We start from the raw sequence: 19,179 nt of genomic DNA on the forward strand, positions 1-19,179 counted from the left end.
TTACAGTTCTAAATATACATGTTTTAAAAAGAAATCCACCGTCTCTGCTGCCGTGACTTCTCCCGTTTTCCTTTTGTTGAAGGAGTGATTGTTTCATCTATTTTAGCCAAAGCTACTTTAACGGAAAAAGTGTTTTCTAAACTTAAACAAGCTGATGTATTTAGAATAGCGGTCTAAAGCGTGCTCTTAGCTTTCTGGAAAACAGCTGCCGGGGAGCCGCGTCAGGCCGGCTGCTGCTGCGGCTGCTGGCGTTTCGAGTAGGCCCGCTGCCGCCATGGGCGCGCCGCCTGGGCCTCTCCCGCCGCCTGGGCCTCGGTGTTTATTCACGCTTCTGCTCCGGCTCCCTCAGATCCCGTCGCGGCCGGGAGCCGCGGGCCCTGCGGCGCCGTCCTGACGGGAGACGAGAACGGCCGAAGCAGCGGACGCGGCCCTGCCCGCCGCAGAGGCCGGGTGACGGCACGGGCTGCGCCAAGGGCTGCAGGCGGAGAAGGAGGAGACCAATAATACCGACCGGGCCCAAAGGCTGGGCCCGCCGTTCCGGCGGCGCGTCCCCTCCTCCACCTACTAACGCCGAGGGGGAAGCCGGCCTCCGCAGCGGCCTCCCCCGCAGCGCCCGGCCCCGGCCCCGGCCCCGGCCCGGCCCCGCCCCCGGTGGGAAGCCGCCGCTGCCGCCGCCGCCTCCTCCCCGGGCGCATGCGCGGGATCGCCGCGCGCCCGCCCCTGCGCTGCCGTTGATTCCGTGGCTCCGCGTGCCGGCAGCGGCGCCAGGCGCTCCTCACGTGGGGCCGCCGCCATGAAGTTCGCCTACCGGGTGAGTGCGGGGCGGCCCCGGCCCCGGCCTTCCTCTCCCCCGCTCCTTTAACCGCTCGCTCTTTCTTTTTCCCTTCCCCCTCCCCTCGCAGTTCTCCGGCCTGCTGGGCACCGTCTACCGCCGCGGGAACCTCAACTTCACCCGCGATGGCAGCGCCCTCATCAGCCCCGTCGGCAACAGGATCACCCTCTTCGACCTGAAGAAGTAAGCGGGCCCCAGCCGTCTGCCGCCTCCATCCCCCCTCAGGCCCGCCGGCCTAGCGCTGCGGCCTGCCCCCGCCCGGGCCGCCTGCCGGAGGGGGAGGGGGAAGGGCCTGGTTCTGCCAGCACCTTTTGGGGGGGGCGGGGAGAGTAAAGCTTACAGGAGGTTGCGGAGCCCGACCCGAGGGCGGCACGGCGGCAGCCAAGTCCGCGTTGTCCGTAGTGGGAGCGGGAGGGAAAGAGAGGGAGAAGGGTGCTCCCTGCACCGCCGGCTCCCGCAGCCCTGCGGGAAAGGACGAGCGGGCTGTGGGGGTGCAGCTGGCATGGGCTGGGGTTCTCAAGAACGGTTTTCCTTCCCAAAATGTCCTCAACGGTTTCTGACAGCGTTAAAAGGTAAAAACCTGCCTAGGAGAAGAATTCTCAAGGTGTTGCACGGTGCAGATTTTCTGTACGTAGGTCACGTCTGTGGGGAGAATAGCATAAGTAGTATGTAAAGATGTGCTTTAGAAACGAATAAAGAGGGGAAAGAATGGTTTGCATTTGGTTTAGTCCTATGGTTTCTTTGTATGCTTCTGTCTTGTACTGTCTTTCATCTATGGCAAAGCCTAGACTGTCATCATCTGCTTTTTCCTATAGTCCAGAGTTGTAACTGATGTTCGTTATACTGGGTTTCTGGTCAGGAGCCAGTCCCTTACATAGTTGATGTTTATGGGATTGTGGCAGCTAAAGGAAGTTGTGAGAGTTTTACATCTAAGTTGATTCAGTGGCTTTAACACAGGTATCAAACCCTATTTCGTTGATACCGAAGATGACTCTGATTTCTATATCCTTGCACCCAATTTACTGTTTTATCTTTTTCTTGCAGTAATAAGTGTGAGACATTCCCATTGGCTGCACGGCTTAATATTGTCTGTGTGGGGCTCTCTCCAGATGGAAGTCTTGCCATACTAATTGATGAAGGTACTTTCATAAAGGAGGCATTTGTTTTATAACATAATGAAATAAAAATACAGCCTGAATAGGAAAGTCTGTATTGCTAGGTACTCAACCTTAACATAAATTAGAAGTGCTCTGCTTTGAAAATTATGGTAGAATTTCAGGGGAAGGTGTCTTCATTTACAGAATTTAAAAAGAACTTATTTACAAAATTTAGAAAGTGACTTGTATTTTTGATTGTATTTTTCTTCTTAACAATATTAAGCATATTCTCTTGAAAAGTTTCTGGGGAGGTTCTGGATTCCTCCCAGCCCTGCCCTCTAAGGAAAGAATCTAAGCTTGCTAGGGTTATGGTTTCTTTGGGAACTGGACTATTTCTATGATACTTTCTTTTTCTGCCCTTACAGAGGGAGCTGCCTTGCTTGTCAGTTTGATCGGTAAATGTGTGATACATCACTTTTATTTTCACAAGCCAGTTCACAGTGTCAGCTTTTCACCTGATGGCAAGTAAGTAAAATGTGCATGCTTTAGAACAAATCAGCAGAAATTATCTCATAAACTCGTTGTAATTATTAAGACATTCTGACCAATCTGGGGATGATACCTGTTGATTAGCATAGGTGAGATTTTGAGCAGATCGCAGTCACTTTATCTGTAAAGTTGAGAGGGGAAGAAAAGAGAAAAAACAAAGCCTTGGAAACAGATACTAGCTGGAAGGTTGCCTGTCACCGATGTTGTCCGTCTATGGTGGAACGCTTGGAAACATAGAAGATTTGCTGTGAGTCTTAACTGTTCTCATGTATCGTAGGTGAGGTCAAAGAGCCCATGGCGGGGGGGACAGTCAGCGCTCCAGAGTTGCGTGATGGCACTTGTTGGTGGTGCAGTTTCACTGCTGAGTTGGGTTAGTCTAAGACAACTGTGCTATTGAAAGAGGAAGTTCTCTGAATCGAGCACCTCTTTTCACGTCCCTTGACTGCATGGTTACTGAACCAAAGTGTGATGACATAAATGTTAAGAGCTATCCGAAGGGTGAGAGGAAAAAGTGTGGAGTTCCCCTTTTGGTGGCGTTTCTCAGTTGGATTGACTTAAAGTGATCATGAATGAGTTTTTGCTTGAAAGTTTGAGAACACAGTTCTGTGTTAGGCAATTATACTGGCAACAGGACCGGATTAGAGGATATGTGTAACAGGGATGCAGATGCTTTGTGTTTGTGAAAGTACTCAATATATGGAGGTGAAGAGAGGTTGAAATAGAATATCCTGTTTGGAATGTTTGAACTTTTCCTTCTTTTGTGAGAATTAGAGAATGAATATTTCATTATTCCAACTTAAGTGATTTTTACTGAAGGTTTTCTGTCTTATAACGTTTAAGGTATGCCTATGTTCATGAAGTTGGGGGATAATAGCAACCTGCAAATTTTCTGTTTTTAATTCAAAAGCAATCCATATTTACCAATTCAGTAACACAGAAACCTTTTTAACATTGTTTTGTTTTGTTGTATTGCAGTCTGTGCTGAACAATTGTTTGCTTTAACAGCTTCGTGTGTGATTGTACTTTTTTTTCTGCCATACGACAGGAAATTTGTGATTACAAAAGGCAATGTTGCTCTTATGTACCATGCTCCTGGGAGGAAACGAGAATTTAATGCGTTTGTTCTGGACAAAACTTACTATGGTCCATATGATGAAACAACTTGTATCGACTGGACTGATGATTCCAAGTGAGTTGTTAAACTAAAGCACTGTCTACCTGCTCACGTTGTTAATATTTGTATGCATGTTGCAGTCCATTTTCTTGGCTCTAAAGTATTGTACTAGCTTTAAAAATTCTTTTTCGTTCTTCTGTTTCTAATTCTATCTTGAATTTAAAAAAAAATTAGAAGTAGGCATACTAGGAAGTATAAAATCTGCATGCATTAGGGATCAACAATGTGTTCTTGCTTGAAAATGCCTAGTTATCGATAAAAGGAATGTATCTCAGGAATGTGAGCATGGTTGACCTTTTGAATGTATTTAATCCCGTCTACCTTTGCTCGAGTTTCCAACCTCAGTTTACAACTCTGTTGTGTGTAAAATTGCTTTTAAAGTCGTGACTGCTGTCTTCCCATTCAGAACATTCTCCACCCAGTGAAGAGTTTTGCAAACCAGTGCTCTAATTCAGATTGTGTTTTCTTTTGTAGGTGTTTTGCAGTAGGGAGCAAGGACATGTCTACATGGGTGTTTGGAGCAGAACGATGGGCAAATTTGATCTACTACTCACTTGGAGGGCATAAGGATGTAATAGTAGCCTGCTTTTTTGAAGAGAACAGTCTAGATGTATGTATAATCACACAACATTCTTGAATTTTAATATTAAAATAGTTGAAGCAGAATCTTACCTGTAGGTAAGGATGCTGGCTATTTTGATAATATCTCAGGATTTAGAAAATTAGTAAATAAACCTGTCTCAACTCCTCTGCTGTGATCAGGAGTTTACAATTCTGTGAGCATTTGAAGATGTAGACTTTAGAAGGAGAGTAAGTTATTTAAAATTGCTCCCCCCAAAAGTTACAGTTGTAAATATGAAAAAAAAATAATTAGCTGTGATGTCAACTGATAATCAAATTGCTTTTTCAAAATTCTCTGAGGGCAGGTAAAATAAATCACCAATTTCTCAGAAGAAATGAATTTTTCAGATCAAAGCACCTCGAATTCTAGAGGTTTAAGCAATACGGTATCCTAACGATAGAGTGCAGACTTGTGAACCCTTCTGTGATTCTATATTCGTATCAAGACAGCAGTGTACAAAACATAGGTATTACATGATAATTGTACGTTTGTGTGTTTGTATTCTAGCTGTACACAATTAGCCAGGATGCAGCTCTTTGTGTGTGGCAGTGTGATACAGAGCTCGATGGTTTGAAGCCCATGCCCCCTAAAGATGCAGCTAGGGAAAAGAATGCAGCAAAAAATGATGAAGAATTTACTGAAGAGCCAAAGGGTGAAGAAATTCGTGGAAAAGCCAATCCAAATGAACAAGAAACTAGAGATAAAGTTAAATATTCACGTGTTGCAAAGTAAGTGATTTTCAGTTTTCCGAAGGCAGAGTTGTTATGGGGCTTTACTATATTGGGCTTTTTTCACCCTTTATCACTCATTCCAAGCAGTATAAAACTGCCCTGGATTTAGTAATTTACCATAAATCCCATTTTAAACAGTTTCAGTAGAACATCTGTTTGTCATACCTTGACTATATGAAGGGTGATACCCTTCACCTTCAGAATAACAAGTCACTGTAATTTTAATAAGAAATTATGTTTTAGTGTTTGAAACTCAAAAAGCATAAGGAGATCTTTAGTACAGTATCCTCTAAGTATAGAGAAGAGATTGGTTGACTTCAAGAGGCGACAGCAATGTTTCATAAAGATAGTTCATCAGCCTCTTTGGTAAACTACTTGGAGATGCCTTCCTGAAGGCTCTCCCTATCTGTCCACATCAAAGGAGATGTGGCTTGCAAAGAATAATCCAGTTTTAAGATAGTCGCACTGTTTGCTTGAAGAAAGATAATGTTCATAGGCAATCTCTTTGTCAGTGGAGTGAGGGAGAGACAGGATGCATGTAGGGGCCAGTTGGGAACACTAGACATCAGGCTTCCGTTCTCAGTCTTTCTGACTGTAAAGGAAGCATAAAGAAAGTACCCCAACCCAGGTTGGAATTAGCCTCAGGGACCATTGTTTCCAGGCTGAAGGAATTTGGAGCATACAACTGTTGGGTAATGTTCACATGCTCTTTTGTTTAACTGTCATGTGGTGCTTATCTGTTTACTTCCAGTAGAGGATTTAGCTACAAAGAAACTGGGAAAACTTTCTTCACCATGCATATAATAATTACGACTGTTGCTTCAATTCCTTGCGCTGTATGAGGACTCGTGTATAGAAGGATAACCAGTGAATTCATGAGTCACCCGTATTGGCATTAGATGATCAAAAGGAAATGCACAGTGCAGTTCCTCTGAGATGAACTTTTACATCCCTTTCGCTGCATGTGATCAGGTGTCACTTCTGATAATCAGATTACTGTAGCAGCTGTAAACACTGAGGAAAAGAAGAGAATTTGCTTTCACTGGCTATGTAACATATTTAGCAATTCCTGGAACTACTGCTTTTTAGTTTTATTGTAGGATACCTCGATCAAAATAGTTTAGCTGTATTTGAAATGTAACTATAACAGCATGCTTTTCTTTTGCATTGTTTGCTGCTTATTTCTTTGATGCCAGGTATTTTTTCAATAAAGAGGGAGACTTTAATAACCTGACATCTGCAGCTTATCACAAGAAAACACATCTTTTAGTCACTGGCTTTGCCTCTGGAATCTTTCACCTCCATGAGCTTCCAGATTTCAATCTGATCCACTCCTTGAGGTGAGGTATGGGGTTGTGGTTGTGTTTTGGTTTGGTTTGGGGGGGGGGGGGGTACGTTTTTGGGGTTCGTTGGTTTCTTTGAGAGCACACTGTGTTTAGTAGTGAAGGAAGAATAATCAGAGCACAAAAATCTTCAACATGAGTATCTATTTAGTATTGTAATTTCTGGAAGGACAGAATCATAGTTAGACTTAAAATACCATACCACTCTATTATAGCTTATTATGGAAAAGTGAGGTCTGAATGAGGAACTCCTGAGTAGTTAGTTGTTGGCTATAGATTTCTTCAATGCTTTGGACTTGATGTTGTCAGTTTCTTTGTAGAAAATAAAGATGGTATCTGAGAAAAAAAAAAGTTCTGCATATGCAAAATTACATGTAAATTATCGCCAAGTTGAAAAATAAAACCGTAATTCTTTTCCATTGCTGTATGATGCTAGCTAAAGAACGCATAATTTTTCTCTACAAAAAAACATTTTTTTTTTTCTCGAACGTGGGGAGTTTTACCCTGTGCTGGCAAGTATGCCTGGGATGTAGATACTCTGTCTTCATTCTGAATAAGGCAGTATTGTCTGTCTGATGTTTTTGACTATAATAAAGGAAAGAACATGTATGCTGCTTTTGATGTTACAGTGATACAGAAATTCAGTAAAGTAATTAAAGAACTTGCTTGAACAGAGGAAATAAACCCTAGTTTTGAAGTTTTATCACGGAAGGCATGAAAACACAATTTTTTTATTCACTAATTATCTTATTTCAGTATTTCAGACCAAAGGATAGCTTCAATTTCTATCAACTGTACTGGTGACTGGATTGCCTTTGGATGTTCAGGTTTGTAAATTTTTTTGGTCTCTGTGTTTTGTGGCTTGCATTTGCAGAGTCTCATCACTGTATTCATAATTCTGGTTAATTCTTTTCATGTGTGTATAGGTTTGGGTCAGCTCCTGGTGTGGGAATGGCAAAGCGAGTCCTACGTGCTGAAGCAGCAGGGACATTTCAACAGCATGGTTTCGTTAGCATATTCTCCAGATGGACAATACATAGTAACTGGAGGGGAGGATGGGAAAGTAAGTGATGCAGTATCACTGAAATATGAACTTAAGTCTTACGAACATAGTAAGCAACTTGAATTTCATGTTATGTAGAAAGCTCAGTTACTGTAACAGATACATATTTTTCTTAATATGAAGTCATAATTTTTTGTCCTCACTTTAAATGTTTTGATTCTTCTCTCTAGAGCATGTATATAGTTTGATTTGCTATTATGGTATCCTCTGCAAATCACATCACTTAACGCTTTTTAGCAGATCATTTTTTAATTATTATAGTTGCAGTCACCATACAGACAAAAAGATCTAATTCATCAAATGTTAATTTATGTACGCTTGTGGTGGTTGCATGATATTTTGGGATGAATGAATATCAGCAAATTTGTGCCTTTTTAGTAAGTGTTTTTGATGGAAAATTAATTTCAAATTACTTATAAAAGTGCGATTCCTAAACAGATTTTTCTGAAATGTACCATTGCAGAAGCCCGGTATTTAAAAGAAAAATTAGCTTCTCATGGTTGGCTTGTATTGAAATGGCAGGATAGGTGTACATTTTTTTTTTTTTTAAAGGTGTTTTGTGGAGCACATAAATGGGACAAAGATAGCATCTTCTTTCCTATCAGAATTTCTGAATATCAGAAAAAAGACCTGCCATTTCATGGCTTCTGCAATTCAGATTTAAAATTGGCCAAACCCTAGAAGTCGCAAACTGCAGATAGCTAAACACATAACATTTTTGTTTGAAAAAAAGAATGAAATTGAAATAACATCTCAGTTGTAACTTCTGGAATGGCTTCACAGTTGGTTTTGAATTTGACGCTTGCTTTATCAGTAGGCAGTCCAAAGCTTGGGAGTCTGAGGTACTCCCCAAATGCTATAGTTTTCTTTGAAAATTAGCTTTATTAAAATTTTTTTTAGTCTGTCTCCGCTTAGATTTTCATGTTGCGTATGTGTCTTTAGGGGTTTAATGATAAGCTGTGGCCCTGCTTGTCTCTCTTGCACAGAATTCCTTACTGATGGTTCTGAAAGTCCTTTATGATATTGCAGAGTTTTAGGACTGACTTTTCTTTACTATTCTGCTGCCTTACCCTTACTTTCTCTCTGAACTGATGATGGAGATGCTAAGAAGGCTTTTCTTGTTTCTCTTGCAGGTGAAAGTGTGGAACACTTCAAGCAGCTTTTGTTTTGTCACTTTTACAGAACATACCAGTGGTGTAACTGCTGTAACTTTTACTTCCAATGGTTATGTCATTTTGAGTGCTTCTCTAGATGGAACAGTGCGTGCCTTTGATCTACACAGGTAACTCCTTATAAAGCTTTTGTGTCTCATGTAGTCTTTAGCTTTCACCCCCAAAATACAGGAAACCACTGATTGCTTGTTTTATGTTGAAGTTGCACAAATGCAAGTGCTGCTTTATTATTTCTGGTTCAGCCTTTGATTCAAATTTAGATAGTAATCAGGAATTCTGTCACTTTGTCCAGTGTCTGCGAAGAAAATTCTGGAAGCACTTTTCTCAGAAAAGCTGGAAATCCAGTAAGATTATTGTCTGGCTCTACTACTCATGGGGAGAAGGCATCTGTCTGACAGAATATTTGCCATAGTTTTAGTGTTTGAGCCATTATAATGCAACTGTATACAGAACTGGATGTGTAAACAAGCCCGTGTTTTCTAAAGAATGGACATACGCTATGTGATAGAAGAAAGATCTTCTGTTTGAGTATTTTTGGCTGTTATTTCTGCAGAGATAATAATACCTTTTTTGACTCTTGGAATCATGCTGAGGCATTGCATATAATTTTATACAAAGTATTTTTTCTGTAGATAGCTTAAAAGACTTTAGAAGTAAAATTAAATCCTTTTTTAAATACATTCGTAAAACACATGTTTAAATCTACCTAAAATGTTCGCATAATTTATTTTCACATTTACAACAGATACCGCAATTTCCGTACCTTTACATCTCCACGACCAAGTCAGTTCTCTTGTTTAGCTGTGGACTCCAGTGGTGAGATTGTGTCAGCTGGTTCCCAGGATTCCTTTGAAATATTCATCTGGTCAATGCAGAGTGGGAGGCTGCTGGATGTAAGGACCTATGATGTTGGAGGGCTTGAATTTAACACATAATATATATCATGATGATCTAAGTAACTTTGGGATTAGTTGGAGGGTTTTAATACAACATGAAGTGTTTTGTTATATTTATAATCAAGAATTGGACCTACACTATGTTACTCTCAGCAGTTTTTGATTTATTGCATAGAGGCTATCCCAGATTTGTGTGAGAAACAGTTTTTAGGATTTTGGAGTAATGAGCTTTTGGAGTAATGAGCTCTTTCTAGCTGATGAAGTAACGCCAGTATTGCTGCGCTAACACATGGGCATGAGAGTCTTTCCTTCAGTAGTTGTTCAGAGATGTTCTTTTCTACATATTTTCTGCAGGTAATGAAGAAATCATAGGTGCTGTCCTAAGATTGATATAGATTTCATGGACAGTTTTGCTGGAGCAGAGCAGGGGCATGATTTCTTGTGTAGGTTTTTATTGTGTTGGGCGAGAAAACTTAAGTTAAATCCCCACTGTCTTGGTGCTGGTTTGAAACTCATTCTCTTGAGAGTAAATGGCATAAAGGAGGAACACTACTTCTGAGCAAATCAAGCTCATTTGCTATTTTCAGTTCTTAAGCATTATGTGCATCTTGTACAAGTAGATGAAATCAGCGATTCAGGTATTTAATTTGGCATAGCTGTTGAATACAGGTCACTAATAGTAACTCAGCAGTGGATCTCCAGGGTTTTGAGTTTAGTTCCTTTCCTTGTTTTCTTTTGAGGAGTATGAGCTCCATGCCATAAAGATTTGTATTATTCTTATTCACAGTTTTTATTAATGTTTTTTCTTAAATGTTTTCAGCTGCAGGACGTACTGAATTCTCAGAGCAATTACTTGCTTTTTCACAGTTGGTCTGACTGTTCTGATTTGGGGGGGAGAGAGGGGGAAAATGCATTGTACTCCTAAGTCTTGGTCTCTAAAGAGACTATATGTGTGCATAAGAGTGGCTAGCACTTCTGTGAATTTTTTTTTTTTAAACTTCTGAAGATAAAAAGTTGAGAATCACTAATATCTATCTATCATGCTGCATGTCCAAAAGTGACCCTCAGGCATGTTGTGGACAAGTTAGGCATGGTTTCATTGTTATATTTAGAGTTTACTGAATGCAGTCTACATGTATTTAATTTTTTTTCCACCAAGTTCTATTTTATCTTTTCTTCTTTTATTAGGTTTTATCAGGTCATGAGGGCCCCATCAGCAGTTTGTCCTTCAACCCAATGAAGTGTGTTCTAGCTAGTGCATCTTGGGATAAAACTGTCAAGTTATGGGATATGTTAGACAGCTGGAGGACAAAGGAGACACTAATATTGAACTCAGATGGTAACTTTTGTTTCATCTTTTATATCAAGTATAAAAATATTATCAAAAATGTTTCAAGAATGAACAGCAGAACATGTCAAACACAGACACTCATTCTTGGTAATGAAAACCAAAGTTGAGATAGTTCTCTACAGTACTCGGTTAACAGTGCAAGAAATCTTTTTTTTTTATTTAATACTAGCTCTAGCCTTATAATTAGCTAAACATTTGTCTGTTGTCCAGAGAAAAAGTACAGTCATACTTGTTACTCTTAAGCTTTTTCTGGTGGTTGAGGTAAGATCCTAGAGAAATGTAGGGTATTTTCTTAGGAAAAGATCTGACTGCATTTTTAAATGTTAATTACATTTTTTGCAGTTCTTGTTGTTGCTTTCCGTCCTGATGGCAAGGAGCTTGCAGTTGCTGCTTTGAATGGACAGATAACATTTTGGGATCATGAAAATGCAGTGCAAACTGGCTCAATTGAGGGAAGGCATGATCTTCAGATGGGAAGGAAGGAGCTTGATAAAATTACTGCCAAACAAGCAGCCAAGGGAAAGTAAGTAAATGAGATTGCAGCGAAAAGAGGGCGCCACACTGGCGTTTGCTTTTGAATTGCTTCTTTCCGCTTGGTTTTTACGTGAAGATTTCAGCAGAGTGCATCTGCTGTTCAAATATTTTGGTTCTGATGTTGGATTTTAAAAGATGGCCTGACTTGACATCTGGATGGATCCTTTTTGTCTTCTGCTGCATTCACCCACTGATCAACATCATTCTGAGCATGTTTCATCAGTTATAAACGTGGGTTGCCAACATAATATTAAGCTTTTCATGACATGTTGTTCATTGGCCAAATGTGATAGGTTTTTAAGTGGATATCTTGTTATGTAGGTACTAGTATGTAACTACTAGTGTGTAGAAACTGTTACATTTTAAAAAAAATGTAAATACGCTGTAGGTTTTATCGCATGTTACTATGCATGTGAAGTAATGTTTAAAGGCAAGTTCAATTTGTGCTGTCAAAAAGCATAATACGGAAGTCATGTGTTTGTTCTTTTTCCCTTGAGCCCCTCTTTTTTTTTTTATACTGCTTCCCCTCAAAACAAAATGAAATGAAACATTGACTTTTTGAAAAAAAAATTTATTTTTTTGTTGATGAGTTCTCAACCATCTGTTTAAAACGTGCCACGACATTGGTTTATCTCTAGCTCTTCTGACCATCCTTAGTGTTGTGTAGGGTGTGGTTGAGAGCTCATTCTTTGAGCTGCGATTCAGAATCAGAAGTATGGAAGTACTTCAGAAAGCTGTTGAAGTTCTAAATTGTCTGTGATTCATAGTAAAGCACGAAGTACTTGTTTGTGGTAAATGGTTTTGTGTGTTGAGTACATATTGTGTGAATGAAGATCTCCACTTTTTCCATGGAATGATCTGTGTCTTCACTCTGTACTCATGTCTTCTAGCTCGGATGTGGAAGTGAAATTAACTACTTTTTCTTTTTCTTTACTAGATCTTTTACTACTCTGTGTTACTCAGCAGATGGTCAGTCTATTTTGGCAGGTGGATTGTCAAAATTTGTCTGTATATATAATGTCAAGGAACAGATCCTTATGAAAAAATTTGAAATCTCGTGCAACTTTTCTTTAGATGCAATGGAGGTATGTGACCACAGGAGTCAGGTTTTTTCGTTTCCCCTCACCACCCCCAAGACTTTGGTTTTGGTGTAACATCTCATTTAAGCGGGATTCATGAATGTTTTGTTAAGCATGGGTTCATTTTCTTCGCTTTATGCAGGAAAGTGGTAAGGAAATACTTCTCAGAAAACAAAATTAATTCCTGACATTCAGCTACCTAAAGTCTTGCCAGATTGCAATGTATTTGTATTGAATGACCAGAACTCTCAAGCATAGTTAAGTCAGTTGGCACTTAACTTAAAGCTGAAGAGAAAATACGAAAATTTAAATGATCAACATTTTGTACTAAGCTAACTTTCCCTGGGTGTCAGTTGCTTGTGTTAGCAAAGAAATGAAGGATTTTATTGTGGACACAGAAGAACATCGCTGACCTACACACACTTGGTTTCTGAGTATTGCCAAATGCAAAATTAAAGTCCTCTAAAAGTAAAGTGAACGATGAAAAGCATCAGAAGCAAAAAATTCCAGTAACCCTTCTTAACATCCCCTTACCTGGAAGAAAGGTGATTGTGCCAGTGTTCATGTCAGACTGTATTGGACTGGTTCCAGATACAAATGACTGCTGTCAAAGAATTGTGAAGCAGCCTTTGTTTCTCTGCTGCCCTGTTGTGCTAGTGTAGCTCAACATGCGGCTTAAAAAAGGATACCAGAAGTGAGCCACCTGGAACAGAATCCTGGATGGGATGGGTGTTTAAAAATGGGGGGTGGGAATGCCCCTGAAACATTTGCATAGCTGTCTGGCTACACAGTCCTTACATTAACACAGTACAGTTACAGAACCCAAAGGGGGGGAAGAGTAGGTCTGCATCTGAGGAAATAGTGCATCTCTTAAGTAGAACAACAGTGTAATAACATGAAACTGCAGTCTTAATGAGTTATGCTGTTCTGAGGCCGTAAGACTGAAGCAACCTAATCTGCGGTTTAACACTGTTGCCTGCTGTTGTGAAAGTGTCAGTTTTCTCTATGATTTTGGAAGAAGGTGCAAAGAAACAATCACTAACTCCTGAATGTTATGGAGAATTTTCAGTTAATACAGATGTTTGAGAGGAGGTTCGGTGCAGTGAATGGAACTCTACATGTTTTTCTAGGAGTACTTAGATCGGAGAAAAATGACAGAATTTGGCAGCATGGCTCTGATTGATGAAGGGGCTGGAGGTGATGATGGTGTTGCCATTCCTCTTCCTGGAGTAAAAAGAGGTAAGGCTTTTGGCTTTGCTGTCCTGTTACTAGTTTTACGTGGATCAAAACCTTTGATGTAGAGTCAATACCAGATAAGAAGGGTTTGAATTGTTCAGCTCAGTTTTGAAGTTAGGATTATCTGAATGTTCTGTAGCTGCAGGGCTCTGTTACACAAATGTCCAGCTGTTGTATGGGTGGGCCCTTTTGCATAGTAGAAGCAACAGGAAACAGGAGGTACTGTGGTCTCCTGGGTATGGAACCCAGCAGTCCTGATTTCTTTTTCAAAGTGCAAAATTCAGTCCCGCCACTTACTTTAGCTGTAAGATCTCTTGGACTGTCCCTTACTTATCCTGTCTTTAACTCTGCCAGGTTTTGGCATGTTCCACATTATTTTTCCAGCGTAATGATAACAGCATAGTTAGAGCTGATAGCTAGACTGTGAACTTTTACTAAATCACTTCTAAACTTCACTTTTAGGTGACATGAGTTATCGACACTTTAAACCAGAAATAAGAGTGACTTGCCTGCGATTCTCTCCTACAGGTGAGTATTGACAATTAATGTAGGATTTTTTTATTCCATATAAAACAAGAAAAAGATTGTAGAGCATTGGAGGAGTAATAATGAAGTACAAAAGCCTTGGAGGTGGTCTGTCCAGATGTTACACAGTTTCCCATGCAGTGGATAATTAGGAAACTTAAGTGTATGTCACTGTCAGCTGGTATTTTTTACAAGCATTGTCGTTGCTGACAGGTCCATCAGTGATGCATGGTTTTCAGTCTTATCAACTTGTAAGCAATGAAGAGTCATCTCTTTATCATTACTCTTCTGTTTCCAGCCTAGAAAACACAGCTTTGTTCTTAGATATTGTTACTTCTCTTCTAGGACGAAGCTGGGCAGCCACCACCACAGAGGGTCTTCTTATCTATTCACTGGACTCTGGGCTAATGTTTGATCCTTTTGAGCTGGATATTGATGTCACACCCAGCAATATACACAAAACACTGCATCAGAAGGAATATGCTATGGCTATCGTCATGGCCTTCAAGCTGAATGAAAAGAAATTAATTCAGGAGGTCATGGAGGGTGTACCTAGCAATGAAAGTAAGTGGATCTTCCATGAAATTTGACTGAGATAGCTGTTAGCAGAGATATGTAAGCCAAAGAAGTTGGAAGTGTAAAGGGCAGAGTTTATCTTGACGCGGGGAGGGGGGGGAGTTATAACATTGATATTTAAGGACTTTCTATGGTAGCCGAAGACTAAAGAGGAAGGGATGGTCTTCTGTAAAAAAGTAGACTCTTTGGTCTTAACATATGTTTTAATTTTACTGCATGCTCATCTAGTGACTTTTGAACATGGAATTTGATCAGGTCTGGATATGCTGGTAAAGCTTTTGGATGTCAGTTTCAGAAGTAGCTGATGTTAGAGGGGCACAGCAACTTTAACCTGAGTTGGCAGTGTGCCTGTGTGATGAAGGCAGTCAACTGGATACTGGGCTGTACTATCAAGGATGTAGTCAGCAGTTTGAGGAAAGCGATTAGTTGTCTTTATTGAGCACTTGTGAGACCACATCAGTGCCATGCCTAGTTCTGGGCTCGCTAGTATGAGAAAGACAGTGATACTCTGGAGCATCTGGTGGAGGGCCTGGAAAATGATTGGAGGGCCAGAGTGCATGCCAGCTGAGGAGAGGCTTAAGAGAGCTGCGTTTGTTCGGTCTTTAGAAGAGAAGGGGAATATTTTTACTGTTTTCAGGTGCCTGTTAGGGTGTTAGAAAAAAGGCAGAACCAGAGTTGGAGTTGCACAATGATATGACAAGAGGCAGCAGACCTCTTGCAGCATGGAAAATTGCAACTAGATATTAAAACCAGTAATATATTGGGGGTAGTCAAACACTGCAGCAGGCTGACAAAGGGAGACAGTGGACTCTCCCTTCTTCGCAGTGTTCAGCACTCAACTGGATAAAGCTCTGTGCCAGCTCTTCTAAATTAGTCTCGCTTTGGACTGCCAAAATTTGGAGCAACTCTGCAACTGTCAGCCCTTTGAATTTCTGATGATTTTTGTTCCTTTAGTTAAACAGTGTTTGTGAAATTCATCCCTCTAAACAAATGTAAATATGGCCCTTAGAGGGCTGTGTTCACGCAAACCAAACAGATTATCAGTTAAGTGCCAGCTCTTTCTAACAAGAGACAGATGCTTTCACAATTGTGACTTGTCAGAAACAAAAGAAACAGGTAAGATGTCAACTCAGCTTTAGAGGACATTACTGAAGTCATTCTTTAGCACCTGTTTCATCATTTTGATAACTAATGTGCACATTCATTAGCTATATATGGTAGACAAGACCTTAAAAATAAACTTTCAGTAATGTATTCTACTTAACTTCATTAACAGTTCCGTCATAATAACTCTGAAGTATATTTTTCTTACCTTTACCTCAGTGTTGTTACCCCAGTAAAAAGGATTTATTTCCTTGCAGTGTTTCACATGTAACAAATAAAAATTCCTTTTATCTAGTCAAAACATGCTTGAGTCTGAAATCAGATGTGTTACAAGCCAACCGCTTTGTAGGATTTTCTTACGTTATTCCCTAGGTAGCAAGCCTGATAATTATGCATGTCAGGGTAAATCACCTTTTGCATACCTGCGTTGGCATAATGGTGTTTGCCTCTGGCTGGCAAAACTTAGTTCTCTTTTACTGAAGTTAACCAAAACTCCATGTACACAGGCAACGCTGGGTAAGCAGACAGATGCCAAAACCTCAGCAGCAGAGGATGAGGCGTGGAAATTTCAGGCGTTGTAATCCACTGTTAGCAGAATGAATGTGTGCCTGTTTCTTTAAAAGTGGGAAACTTTTTTCACTGTTTAATGTTACCTAGGCCAGTGGGGTTGGCTGCAGAGAATAGGAGTTGGTTATTTTTGAGAGAAGTTTATATATCATGAGGTCATCATAGTGATATGTCAGATTATTTTGAATGCTTATAAATCATGCTTCTTTGTGCTGTGCAGTTGCTAACAGCATTCAGATGCTTCCTCTGTGAGCAGGCAACTTTGCTATCTTTTCACATATCCTTTATTGCCTCTGATTATTATGCCTAACTAGTTCCACTGAATACAGAAATTCGTATGAAGCAACAAGACTTCAATAAAGTCTAGTTACACCAAAAGAGGAGGAAAGGGTGGAAGTAAAAGTTCTGAAGCAGAGATGGTGGGGAGAGTATTCTGGTAGGAGAAAGAACTGGGAGGTGGGGAGATTAAGGGGTTTTTTTTATAAATGCAGCAATGATTGGAAGGCTCAAAGAGGAAAGACTTGCCTCCTGCAAGACTGTGGTACTGTACCCTGGAATACAATATTAAATATCAAGTAGTTGCCAAGACAGTGTTTTCTTCTTCTTCCCTATATGCTTTCCTATGGTCTCTTTCATGTTATTCCAAATAGTAATTCAACTCTGAATGACTATGGGCTTTTTTTTCTTTTTGCACAGTTGATGTTGTCTGCTCATCACTCCCAGACCTGTACGTGGAGAAAGTATTGGAGTTCCTGGCCTCTGCATTTGAGATATCTTGTCATTTAGAGTTCTATCTTATTTGGGCTCATAAGTTGCTCATGCTGCATGGACAGAAACTAAAAACAAGGTGATATGTTGTGAAAGTCAAAAAGCTGAGAAGCATTTTAAAAAACCTTGTTATTTTGAGGTTTTTAATTAACAGTTACTGACATGGTAGATAGATACATATACAACAATTGAAGCTACTTAATTTACATTTAATACAAGTACATTTACTATTATTTAAATATTTACATTTATTTACAAAACAATACAATTTTACTAACAGTGTATATGATAGAATTGGAACGCATAATAGGATTTGTGAGGATAAATTGCAAAAACATTTTTCAGATATTACAGGTAAAACTGCAGACCTTGCTTACCCTATAAATGCATAAAGATTTCCAGAGTAATAGGATTTTGGCAATTGTGTTTTTAAACAATTATGCATAGTAAATATACCTGAAAGATAATGTGCAGGTACTGACTGCATTTTGTAGACTGAGCTTGTGATTACAGCATGCACTTTCAGCTTGTTAGGATTCTGCTTTCCTACATAGTTCTTTATAACTACACGTGCCTGCCATATGAATTATATTCAGCCCACCCGTAGTATTGAGTTTATAGACTTCTGGGAACAAAAATAGGCAAATTTACAAATTTAAAAGGCTAAGTGAGGTAATCTGAGAGGGAGTCCTTGCAGGTTAAAGAAACGGTGCATTTTGTAACTCTTTCCTTGCTTCAACATGAGTATTAATGTCTTAGTTACTGAAATAACTGGAACAAATTTTCTTTTTGTTGCTGATAAAGCAGAAGAGGGTGATGTAAAACAAACTCTTCCTTGTTCAGAAAGTATTGTAGTAGCTGGAAGGAACTGTCATCATTACAGCAAGCAGAAATAGTTCTTGAAGCTTCAGTGTGACATTAGAAAAAAACAATATTTCTGGCAATAATATTACTTGAGTATAATCATTGAGGGCAGAGTCAAAAGCAAAAAGCTTCTGTTTATTTAGTATTATCTTAAAGTGTTAGTGTTTAAAAGTTAACATGTATGCTTGTTAAAATTTTGAGAATATAGAAAAGTTCTAGTTTTCCATATGTAAATATAAATTGCACTGCAAGTTGCATGCTTTCTCCGTTCAAGGTCAGCGAAGCTGCTCCCTGTGATTCAGTTCCTTCAGAAAAGCATCCAACGTCATTTTGAAGATGTTTCCAAACTGTATGTATTGTTACATTTGAAAGTTTAAATCAAAACCCTGCACAAAAGTGTGGAGTAATTTGGGGGATAGTAGCATGGTATTAGAATTTTTGAGACAATCTTCTTTTAGAGATGTTTTTATTTTTGGAGAAAAATGGAATCTTGTTTCTAACATGTTGCTATTTATTTTTACAGCTGTGAATGGAATATCTACAATATTAAATACGCATTGGCCATTTCACAACAGCGGGGCATGAAACGTCTGGCAGAAGAAACATCAGTAGATGAAGACAACTTGGATTCTGACAGTGATTATCTTATGCAAGAAGTTCATAAAGACAATCTTGGTTCCTAGTTACTCTGCATATGAGGGGGAAAACCTCAGACAAAGTAATTTTGTGCAGTGGTATTCACTGAGAATGAGTGGCCCTCATAGTGGCGTATTTTAACTCTTTTAACAGTGTGGGTGGAGTTACATGTGAGTTATGGAAGTGGGTGAAATGTAAGATAGACCAAGCATCATCCATGGTGTATTTGGTGTACCCTTTGGCCGTAACAGCTTGACAGCACTGATTTCTTGTTTCATTGATTTCTTTTTTATTGTTCCTGATTTCAAGTAAGACAAAAATGTATTGTTTATCAGTGAAGTTAGAAGTATGACTGGAAGAAAGGCATTCTTTATTAAAAACGCATTGTACATAGATTTAAGTATTGTTGAGTTATTTGTAACGCGGTCTTGTCATACTTTGTGATGGACTCTTCTTTTTT

The 19,179-nt window shown here is 39.7% G+C and overlaps 1 protein-coding gene across 1 annotated transcript; it reads left to right on the forward strand.

Annotated features, from left to right (window-relative positions):
• Positions 1-792: 792 nt before the first annotated feature.
• On the forward strand, positions 793-18,964 carry PWP2 (PWP2 small subunit processome component). The gene is made up of 21 exons (XM_075713504.1): positions 793-811; positions 903-1,015; positions 1,877-1,971; positions 2,355-2,454; positions 3,524-3,667; positions 4,127-4,262; positions 4,782-5,002; positions 6,202-6,345; positions 7,105-7,175; positions 7,275-7,411; positions 8,545-8,693; positions 9,329-9,476; positions 10,668-10,818; positions 11,173-11,353; positions 12,302-12,449; positions 13,574-13,682; positions 14,142-14,207; positions 14,550-14,768; positions 17,148-17,298; positions 18,358-18,432; positions 18,607-18,964. The coding sequence occupies exons 1-21, from the start codon at positions 794-796 to the stop codon at positions 18,764-18,766; spliced, it is 2,736 nt and encodes a 911-aa protein (XP_075569619.1). The 5' UTR covers position 793; the 3' UTR covers positions 18,767-18,964.
• Positions 18,965-19,179: the final 215 nt, after the last annotated feature.

The sequence above is a fragment of the Pelecanus crispus genome, chromosome 1 (assembly GCF_030463565.1).
Source record: "Pelecanus crispus isolate bPelCri1 chromosome 1, bPelCri1.pri, whole genome shotgun sequence".
NCBI classification, from domain to species: Eukaryota; Metazoa; Chordata; class Aves; order Pelecaniformes; family Pelecanidae; genus Pelecanus; species Pelecanus crispus.

Excerpts from the sequence above, each read along its gene's own strand:
- PWP2 (XM_075713504.1), top strand. Across the intron at positions 8,694-9,328 it reads CGTGCCTTTGATCTACACAG|ATACCGCAATTTCCGTACCT; the intron begins GTAACTCCTTAT and ends CATTTACAACAG. Across the intron at positions 14,769-17,147 it reads GGGTGTACCTAGCAATGAAA|TTGATGTTGTCTGCTCATCA; the intron begins GTAAGTGGATCT and ends CTTTTTGCACAG.